Here is an 11,934-nt window from a genome sequence, read left to right on the forward strand (position 1 = left end):
CCTTTTCATTATGGTGAGTTGAGAGGGCAGGAGATGAGATGAGATGACTTTGAAAAAAGAAAAGGATGAAATGAAAAAAAAATAGGGGTTTTTGGGGAATTTATTTTCTTTATAATAAAAAATCACTCTAATTTAGAGAAGTCAAAAATGGTAGCATTGAAGGAGAATCTTGGAGAGCTTGAATTAATTGTCCAAACTCAAACTCAATCTATGTTGTTATAATATTGTTATATAAAAAATTCAACAATTTGATGTTAGCGTTCGAGAAAAGTCATCAACAAAATAATTATATGAAGGCACGAAGATCGAAGATCAAAGGATCTAATTCGAGTCCTAGATTTGAAGGTGCAAACACGAGAAGGAGGGCTGAATTGTGTTTGACTAAGTTGATAATTTTTCCATAATTTGATTATAACTGATTCGAGTTTGATGATTTACTTGAAGTAGAAGTAATAACAAAACTAAGGAATGCAAGAGTAAAGTGAAATAAGTAATTTATCCTAGTTCGCCACTAACTTGGCTAAATCTAGTCCTTCACTTAGAAAGATTTAATCCACTAATTCAACAACTTGAATTACACAACATCTGACCCTGCAAGTTAGTCTTCTCAAACAGTCTGATTCTATAAGTCAAGTCTTCTCCACACTACCTGACAACCCCAAATTGTTGAAGGGACACTAACACCACTATCAGATTTGATTACATAGGTTTGGAACTTGATTATCTGCTTCTGACAATCTGATTTGACACAATGATTTTTCACTCTAGAACACTTAGAGTATTTTGCTTTGGACGAGTGCATAGCCCGAACATAAAACCTTCAACTTTGAATACTTAGAAAATTGAGCTCTTGAGGTTTTTTGAACAACTTAATTTTTTAGGATTTCTTAGTTTGTGTACTTGTGTTGTTCTTGTTTTTCTTCTTCAACCTTGATCCACTATCTATAGTTGAAATCAGGGCTTCAGTTTAGTCCCTGTTAATTCTGAATAGTAGCATTATTCCACCTTGATCAACAATGATTTTCTTCAAAAATAATTCTGAATCATATCTTCATTCTAACTTGATTAACAATGATTTTATTCAAAAATAATTCTGGAAGATGCGTTTTGATAATAAATCTTTTAGCCAATTCTTTATTTTCAAATATGATTTGGGCAGTTCTTCTACAATGATAGTGTTCGTATTTTGTTCAGATTGCGTTTGCAAATTCTTGAGTTGAGTCAAATGTAGATGCAAAGCTACGTGACTAAGAATTAGTAGCTTGGGAAAATCTCGTCTGTTTCCTTATCAGAGTCAAAGCAACATCAAAATGTGTTGTGTATCCGAGCCATCAGTCTAGCACCTGTTGCAGTCTGATGCTGAAATTACTGTTCATTAGAGGCATGCATAGTACTGTTCATTAGAGCATGCAAAAGTACCATTCATTACAGCATGCAGAAATACCTTTCATTAGACCACGCATAAGTTTTGTTCATTAGAGAATACAGAAGTGCTGTTCCTTAGAGCATGCAGAAGTACTATTCATAGAGGCAGACTTCCAACTTGGTTTCAGACACATTCTTCAAATCGAATTTTCAGACTCAAATATCAGACCTAGACTACAAACTCAAACATCAGACCCATGCTTTAGTCTAAAACATCAGAGGTAAATGCACGTTCTTTTTTAGGGCATGCATTTGTCTGATTTCATTGACTAAATTTATTTCATTTCCTTTGACTTTTTTTACTTCTTTTGGTCACTTCCTCTAATGACTTCATCTAGTGGTTTCCTCTGATTGTTTCCTCTAGTGGTATCCTTTATTCTTATTCCTCTGATGGTTTCCTCTAATTTTATTCTTTCAATACTTAGCCATTTTCTTTTTGGCATAATTAGTGAATTTTTTTAGTGAATTATCTTCTTTGCAAACATAGTGAAAAATTATTGTTCTCATAAAATGCTTTTGTTAATAACAATGATAACAATCTAATATGATTTCAAGTAAATGATAGACAAGATTTAGTATTGAATATGTGGAAAGATATTATGTATTGTAGTGATGAAAAAGAGTATATCATGCGTTTGCACATGTTTGAGCAATCATATGTCGATAATAAAGTGTTTGTTGACTATGTGATAGAAACTTGGTATACTCCCTATAAGGAAAGCTTTGTTGAAGCATGGATAAATTGAGTGATGCATTTGGGGAACACAATGACTAACAATTATGTCATGTGACTCTAAAACTTTCATTTTGTAATTTTATTATATATTGTTGAATTGCTCAATGGTGACAATTTATATGTATTGATAGGGTTGAGTCAGCTCGTTGGAAATAGAAGTTAATGTTGGAACACAACATGGGTAACATGTCTAAATGTTATGAACAACATGATAAGTTTGTATCAAGAGAAGCTCAAAGACGTATTACTGAAGAATAAGAGAAAGTTTAGTGAGTGGGTACTGAAAATCTGTATGTGGGTGCTCTCTGAAGAAGGACATGCGGGTTACCTTGTGCTTGTGAATTGGCACAATATAAATTGATGGGTGAACCAATTCCTCTAGATTATGTGGATATTCAATGAAGAAAATTAAACATAGAATGTGAACTCACCCAAGACACAGAAGATGGATCAGAGTTGGATATGTCTACTGAGATGAATGCCTTATGGAAACGCTTTCGATCACTTGATGTTATAGGAAAACGAGTGTTGAAGAGTAAGGTGCGTGAACTTGATGAAAGTTTGTTCAAAGTTGTTCTAAGATTGATGAAAAGATTTGGAAATTATTATTTTTTTGTTAAATCTGAATCTAAGAAGTATTTATACTCCTTAGACATCACTTCAGATCTGTTGGCAATCGTTCCTAGAGGTTTGATGAACATATGCAATGATCCAAGTTGAATTTGAACTAAAAAATTGCATTTCTTCGCAGTTGTATTCGGCTACAGCAGGAGTGTAGACGAATACAATTTTGTAACGTTCAGTTTTATTTTAAAATTTTAACCTTGTATTCGAATACAATACTGTGTAGTCGAATATAGATGGTTGAATTGTTCCACTGACTTGGTTTTGTATTCGGGTACACCATGTTGTAGTCGAATACAAAAGTGTAGTTTTAGCTACTAACTTAGCATTTGTATTCGACTACACAATCTCGTAGTCGAATACAAACGTGCAGTTTTAGCTATTGACTTAGCATTTGTATTCGGCTACACCATCTCATAGTCGAATACAGATATTCAGTTTTTGCTATTGACTTGAGTCTGTATTCGGCTACAACATGCTGTAGTCGAATACAACTTAGACTTTTGTCAAAAACTTGATTTTCAAATATTCTTCATCCATTTTGACACTTTGAAAATTATTTGATGCATATGCTAAAATGGAAGGTTCTCATGTGCATTTGAAATAAAATAATATTAGATTGCATCATGTACGTTATATTATAAGACTTCTAGCATTTTGACCATAGTTGACTTGATTGTTGACTTCTTTTTGAGCTTGCAACTTGATCACTTTCTTTGGTATTTGTCTTCATAAAAAATCAGTATTTTACAAATTCACAATTGATTATCAACCAATTAAATCGAACTTATAAATGTGAGAGTTCAAATTCGCTAAAATACATTGAGTGTACTAACAAATTTTTGACATTGTTTGATGAGGATATTTGAAAAAAAAAAACCTTGAATTGAAAATTTCAAGAAAATGACTCGGCTAAAAATGTTGTTGATTATAAATTGTTGAGAAAACATCAAGGTTCGGAATGTTATCAATGAATGTGAATTCAAAGTCATGAATTTTGATGAGATCGAACCCAATGATTCGAGAATTGAAATCATAGAATACCTATGCAACCTGGGTTTGTAGCCTGATTAAAAAAATAGGATATAGAGCTCTATTTTATACTAAACATAGTGATGAATTATACAAACAATTATCTGATAGTACTTTAGCAAGATGTCTAGGAAAAAAAAAAGCTTACATCATGTTAGTTGAAGTACACAAAGGAATTTGTAGAGCTTATCAAGTTGAGGACAAGAAACAATGGTTCTTAAAATGTCAAAGCGTGTTTTGGCCAACAACATTTAAGGATTGATTTGAATTCGTCAAAGTGTGTGAAGAGTGGCAAAAGCATGCTAACATTCAACATGTGCTTGTTGATGAGTTGAATCATATCATCAAGCCTTGGCAATTTCAAGGATGGGCTTCTGATTTGATGACCAAATCCATCCAACATCTTCGAAAGGACATAAGTATATCTTGGTCGTTGTAGACTACTTTTCGAAGTGGGTCGAAGCCATTCCCTTTAGAGAAGCTATTAACAAAATTTTGATAAATTTGATCAAGAAACGTATTGATCATAAGCCTCAAAATTGGCATGAAATATTAAATCAGATATTTTGGGCATGTTAAAACTTTCATAAAGGTGCATCTTGAACCATCCCTTTCATAAAGGTGCAACGAAGCTATGCTAATAATAGAAGTAAATTTGCAATCTTTGAGAATCCAAAGGAAAAATGATTTACCAGTGCAAGACTATTGGAATATGACATATAACCAATTATATAAGTTGACTGAGGAAAGGATGACAACTTTGAACAACATTATTCGACATAAAGAAATGGTGACTAGGTTTTATACAAAAGAGTTAACAAGAGGAGTTTTCAAGTTAATGACTTGGTTTGGAAAATTGTTCTCATAGCTAATACCAAAAAACGTGGATATGGTAAATGGTCTTCCAATTTCAAAGGTCCTTTCATTGTAGAAAAAGGTATTTTCGAATAACGCCTATTTGATTCGAGAACTAAACTCGACGAATGATATATCCTTATCAATACATGGGAAATATTTAAAATACTCTAAACCACATGTTTAAGTAACCAAAATCAAGTAATCCATACAAATATTAATTGCTTGTGTAGGCTATAAAATATGCATCAATAATGAGCATTCAAAAAAAATCAAAAGGGTGGTTCTTGTTTAAACTTAGAATAAATGTCCTTTAAAGCTGCTAATTTCTTCTCAACAGTAGAAATTTGAAGACCAACAGTTTCATCTTGGGCCCTAAAAAAAGTCAGGTATGAGGCTTGACCTACTACTTTTGATAAAATAGGTCTCAAATGTTGATGAGCCAATTCCTACTAACGTGTGATCATTCTCTTTTCAGCTTCCAACTCCTTAATTTTTCTCTTCAGTTTAGCAATTTCCTTCTTAATTTCAAGATCTCATGATTTAAAATCTTCAAGTTTTTGTTTCTGATCAATAATGTAGTTCTTGTATTCGAGATCTCTTAAAGATGTTCAATGGCTTGGTCAACTTTAATTTGGTCGTCAATGGCTTTTCCTAAATCATTGTTAGTCTTGGACATTTCATTGATTATCTCTAGGAAAGCTTTCAAACTTTAAAGTTTCCTTGAAGTAAACAATATTTCAGGCATATAAAGGTTATATTTAAAGCTATTAACTAAGAGGTCACGATAGAAGGCAATTTCTTAAAATTCTTAAATCAAGGACTCAATAGTTACTTCAGCCTTCGACACCTCACTACCACGTGAGCCTTAAACATTTGAATCTTTAGAAGGGCCAAAAGAAGATATCAAATTATCAATTGCAGCCAAGACATTTTCATTAAGCTCGTTTTGAAGAGCATTGACGTTGAATCCTACGCTACACAAACAATCAATGCTTGGAAATGATAAATGATCCAGCTTCGCTGCATGTTTAAGGTTGAAGCCAATTTTGAGGTTACTTATTCCAACTCTTGATAATTCACTTCATTTCCCTCTTTATACTTCTTCAAAGGAGAAGTAGCATGAGAGCTTGCTTCATCATCCTCCGAGTTAAAGGCGCCTTGTTTGCAAATTTTTTTGTCTTAGGTACATCGAGAGGTTTTTGTTTTTAACCAAGGGTGGTGTATCTCCTTCAACCTCAATTGTAGTTTTTGCCTGCAAATAACAAAGTTTAGAAACCAAATAAGTTTTGGTAAAATAGAAAGACATAAAATAGCTCAAAACAATAAATACCTCAATGTTTTGTGGAGAATAAGGGGATTGGGGATTTGACTTAGAAAGATTAAATTGGCCACTTTTATCCTTGTTTCAAGGGGGAGTTAGTTCAATCAATTCATCATGTGACCTCTTGCTTCGCTTCAGAAATTATTGTCACTTTTGAGCTCAAGGTTTGCGTTTAAAAAGAACTTCAATCGGTGTACCTGTTTAATTCGAACACATTGACAGTTAGAGCATAGTAGTGAAAATATATTTGGAGTTTTTCAAACTTTTGGAAGTAAAACTCACATCTTCGAAAGAGCCTGTGAATTCTTTGACAAATGAATAATTCAAGTTTTATAGGTAGAAAAACCAATTGATGTTGGAAAACGTGTGTCACTATTGTTGAATTTGAGGCGTCACACTACTACACAAGGCAGTTATGACATCCAGTCATAATCGCTAGCAATTAGGAATTTTACATGGTAGTTAATAGTTATTTTTAACCATTTAAATTTTATATTAGTTAAAGTAAAAAAATACAAATTCGAGTTAGTGTTCATAACACAATCAATATTTTTTGCGGGTATTTTATATATATAAAATCTAACAATTCAACTTTAGAGTTCAAATAAAAATTCAACATGGAAAAAATTGTAGAAAGGCGCAAAGATCGAAAGATTAAATTATGAACAAACGACTGGAAGATTGAAATACTAGAGTTTGGAGCGAAATGTTATACTGAGACTTTAGGGGCAAATGGAAATATAGGCTTTTAAAGTCTGAAACTTGAAAGTTTTTGTATTTGAAACTTGATAAATAAATCATGACCCAGTTAAGGAAGTAGAAAGGAAACACACGTGACATGCTCAATAGAGACTAGTTGTCAAACTTAATAAATAAGAATTTTATTTTACTTTTTTTAGCTATTTTTTTGGAATGTACACATGTTAGTTAATTTAACTATTTCTTTCTTACTTTTCTTGTTTATTGTTTTGCAATTCTTGCTTTGGCTTTTACGACTATTAATTTGATTCCATAAACTTATCAATTTAGAATCCATAAGAATCTAATTTGAGTTCTAACTTGATTTTTGAATTCATTTATTGAAGTTTTAAAATTCACAATCAATAAATACTCTCAATATTGAAAGTATATTAATCATAAGTATTTATTTATCCTTCTTTACAAAAAGAAAAAAAACACTTTCTAAATAAAATTGAAATATCTATGTATTGTTTTCTATACTCCCCTCCTCCAAAATCCCAAAAGAATTTTACAGGAGCTCTATAGTATGTATATGTACTAGTTTTTTGGGGTTATTACAAAATCTATTTGTTTCATAGTTTTTGTCCTTTATTTATGAAATTTCATTCATATACCCTATTTCTTAATTTGTTGGTCATGTGAGAATGATAATGAGTTAAATCCTTAATAGTAAATGTTGGTGTGAAATCTCCAACTAGACCTAGTAAATATGTGATTTGTTATATGTGTCTGCATACTAAGAGTATTTGTTAAGACATAAAAGTTAACCATTTTAGAAATTATATATTAAGTATTTAAATATTTAAAACATGATTTTTTTATATATATTTTTTAATTTAAGTTTTTATTCTTTAACAAATATAGGAGGACTTGTTAAAACCACCTATGTTTATAAATTAATTATTCTTTAGGGATTTGGAGTTTGAATTTTTATCTCTTAATTAGAGCTCTTTGAGGTTTATTTGAAAAAGAATCCCTTTTTAAAAATAAACTAACTATTATACCATACATTAAAAAATATATATCAACATATTTTTTATTTTCTTTACCTTCATGAGATCATATCTCTATGAGATCATATTTTTTATTTTGCATTTTAGAATATATTTGGTTAGTTTTTTTAAAAAAAGTGGTGTATATATATATATATAAACCACAAAAAAAAAAACTATAAATCATAAAAAAAATGTAAAAGAATAAAATAAAAAGGGAAAAATAAATTAGAGGAAAAATATGTTAACCAAAAATTGTGATTCCTCGGGGTTAGTGTCCATTGAGAAAGTTGCGTATGTATCGCTTAATATGGAAGTTTAGCTCCATTTTCCTTTAACTTACTTTGTTCGCTTTTTTTTTTTTTTTTAGTTTTACTTATGTTTTATTTACATACAAATAGGTAATAGGTAGGTTATGTAAATTGAATTTACGTAGATTATGTAAATTAAGTTTAAATAGAGTAAGTGAATTTAATTCTGTAATTTATTTGAGTTTAATTGAAAAAAAAAAAACAAAGTGAATCTAATACTAATGTACATTTTTTTGCATACAAGATAATAAAGTTGATAGAATATTTTATTGACGAATATAATTAAATAAATAGTTAAATCATATTAATTTCTTGAATTCTTTCTTACAATTCGTTCAATATTTTTTTTAGTTCGCCAATCAAATTATCTTTATTAATGGTTGAACTTTTGTATGGGTCAACGTAACAAAAATAATTTAAAAATATATATATGATTTACTAAGTATGGACAGGGAAGGACCTCAAATTTAATTGAGCAGACACAACTGTCCCCACAATTTTTCAAGATTATATAGTACTACTATATATAGTTTGTATTATTGCTGTACTAATTTGTTGATTTACCTCAATTGTAATACTAATTGAGTCACTAAAATATTCTGGTTGAGAAAGTCATATTCAATTTCAAGAAACAATTGAAATTTTGATATGTTAGATAAATAATCATAATTCTGATGTATACTTTTAACAGTATTACATCATAACTATATATATACTATATTATAACCGGTAATTATGCTTTTAACAAATTTTGGTATAAAAATTTCCCTTCCATTAATCCAAAATCTACACATACATTGGTTTGGACTATACACATACATATATGATCTATAATTATTTAATATTCATCGGTCAGAATTTTACAGTTATTTATATGCAGAGGAAATTAAAATCACATTTAAGTGTATAGTTAAATTGTTAGTGTCTAGTGTCCACCAGAGCTAAAACTCAGAGGCAATTTGAAATGTGTCTGACATTTTCAAATATGCAAAGATTTTGCCCTCTAATTAAAATCCACTGCTATGCAATTTTGCCTAAGTTTGGGTTCTATGGTCCACATAATTTATGGTATTTCTTATCTAAGCTAAAAATAGACAAAGTAGACATAAGGGAAAAAAATTATGACCCTCTAACAAAGGCCCTTTTCATTCAACTGTAATATTCTCCGGCCACCTATCACACCATTTCTTTCACTCCTCATATTTTCCATGTTCTATTACATTCCAATTTATCTATTGTTGCTCCAGTCATTATTATACTTCCAAAATCTGATAAAATCTAACTTGTATTCCTTTTAATATTTTGCATTTAATATTCAAATTTACGTTTGTATGCACCGTCCTAATAAATATTGTTTGCACATTTTTCAAATTATATCTTATGCTATAAATATTTGTAGAGATATTTTAGCAATTAACATAATAAAATAATATCATTATGTGATATAATTAGATCTATATGTAAAATAGTTTTATACTGCCACAATCTGTATATAAAAATTAATCTGTTGAAAATAAAAAATAAAAAATAAAATAAAAATAACTAGGATTAAGAATCCCTTAGTTATCTTAAATATTATATATCATGTAGCTACTATACCCTGCATCATTCACATGCAAATCATATCAATAACTTTATTCTCTACACATTGATATGAATTCGAGTACAAATGATCTTCAACCTCTACCTTTGCTTAGTAGTTTCCTTGGTTCAACTTCACAAGAACCTTTACATCAAAATGAAAATCATAAATCATGCTATAATAATCAAGCTGAGGATGTAACAGTGGCCTTACACATAGGTCTCCCTGACAATTCAATTGAATCACCAATTGATAATGGATTTGTGAATGTCCCAACTCAAGTTCCTAATAATTACTGGATTCCAACTCATGAACAGATTCTCATTGGATTCAGTCATTTCTCTTGTCCTGTTTGCCTCAAAACTTTCAATCGTTACAACAATCTTCAGGTGTAGTTTTTTTCATTTTTTTTGTCTCTTAATCGCTTGAAATCTCGAAGTTGAAAAGCTTTTCACGTTCAATTATTGAGATTTTGCATGACACATTCAACACTTTTAACTTAGTGAAATAGAAAAAATAGTGTCTAACTTTTGTTTCTTTATCCTATATAAAACACTATTGGCAATTTTCAACATGTTTACATAAAAAATAGGCTTTTAGACCAATACTAAAAAATTATTTAAATTTTATTTATATCACCTCCTATAAGATCCTAAAAGAGTATATTAGACTAGAAGCACATGAATAAATTTCTATGTCATCATTATTATATCTATATTCTATTTATAAATATATAGCAGTTGTAGTCATTTTAGAGTCTTCAATATTTAGAAGAATCAAGTTCAAATACAACTGATTCTAAATCAATTGTGATTGCAGATACATAAAAAACAATTATAATGCGTAGACATCAAAAACATTGATGTCACAATCTAATTTAAGTCAAAAGCACTTATATATCATGTGTTGTCATTGTTGAGACATCAAAATCTTCCACGTTGCAGTATGAATATTGGTCTCAAATTTTTGTTATAAACGATGATTATATTTTTCAATTTTGTGGCAGATGCATATGTGGGGACACGGTTCACAATATCGAAGAGGACCAGACTCATTGAAACGAACACATCCGCGGCCATTGTTAGACATTCCATGCTATTGTTGTTCAAAGGGATGTAAGAACAACATTGAGCATCCAAGAGCAAAGCCATTGAAGGATTTCAGAACATTGCAAACACACTACAAGAGAAAGCATGGTTCAAAGCCTTTTACTTGTCGCAAGTGTGGGAAACCTTTGGCAGTAAAAGGTGATTGGAGAACTCATGAGAAAAACTGTGGCAAGCGTTGGCTTTGTATTTGTGGTTCAGATTTCAAACACAAGAGGTCACTTAAGGATCATATCAAAGCATTTGGATTTGGACATAGTCCTTTTTCTTCTTCCTCGGATGGTATTTAAGGTCTTTGTTACATTGATGTGTCTTGGGTGTCTTTTCTACTATTTGAAGGGAAAAATATTATCATTATGAGGGGGTGTTATCATCAATTAGTATACAGAAATGTATTTTTAATTTCGAGGTATCAAGGGTAAATTAAATAGAGGTACAATAATAAAGAAATTGGAGCTTAATATTTGATTCCAATGGATTGTTTCCTAGCATGTACTTCAATTTCTGCTTCGAAATGTGTTAGTTTGGTTCTCTGCTGCCTTAAGACCTTTTTTATATTAGTCATTTATATATGAAAAAAAATCTATAAATTAAATTCTCAATTGATTTCTTCTTCTATATCCAGAAGATTTATTTATTTATTTATTTATTTTTTTACAATTTTCGCATCTTTCATGGTAACATTGCCTAACTTTGTTTCAAAGTAAAATGTTAACATTGCCTAACAAGAAGTCATTGTGATAAATATCGATGAATTTTATGAATACAATATATATGTCTATTACGTATAACAAAATTAAAACACAAAGCAGGTCGGTTCTAAGGTCGGATCTAAAATTAATATTATTTCAAGAAATATTGAATTAATTATTTAATTATTAATTAAAAAACTAAATATTATATAAAATTGATTATAATAATTTAGTAAATAAGTTTTTATTTTAAAGTGTTTAAAAATACTATTTTTTTTTTTAAATTAATAATTTTACTAAAATACTATTATGAGTTTTAAAATGCTTCGTATTAAAATACACCTTAGACACTTTTATATATCTTGAGCGACAAAAGTAAAATAATTTCAATAACATTTTTACTACTATTATTATAACTGATTTTACTACTATTATTATAACTGTGCTTGTTGAGAGCTTACCATTCCAACATTAGAATAAAATTAGAATTTTGGATATTTTTGAGTAATTTAAG

General features: G+C 29.9%; 1 protein-coding gene across 1 annotated transcript; it reads left to right on the forward strand.

Annotated features, from left to right (window-relative positions):
• The first annotated feature begins 9,616 nt into the window (after positions 1 to 9,616).
• LOC101514022 (protein TRANSPARENT TESTA 1) lies at positions 9,617 to 11,269 on the forward strand. The gene is made up of 2 exons (XM_012712199.3): positions 9,617 to 10,011; positions 10,629 to 11,269. The coding sequence occupies exons 1-2, from the start codon at positions 9,694 to 9,696 to the stop codon at positions 11,016 to 11,018; spliced, it is 708 nt and encodes a 235-aa protein (XP_012567653.1). The 5' UTR covers positions 9,617 to 9,693; the 3' UTR covers positions 11,019 to 11,269.
• Positions 11,270 to 11,934: the final 665 nt, after the last annotated feature.

Source organism: Cicer arietinum, chromosome 2, assembly GCF_000331145.2.
Source record: "Cicer arietinum cultivar CDC Frontier isolate Library 1 chromosome 2, Cicar.CDCFrontier_v2.0, whole genome shotgun sequence".
Classification (NCBI taxonomy): Eukaryota; Viridiplantae; Streptophyta; class Magnoliopsida; order Fabales; family Fabaceae; genus Cicer; species Cicer arietinum.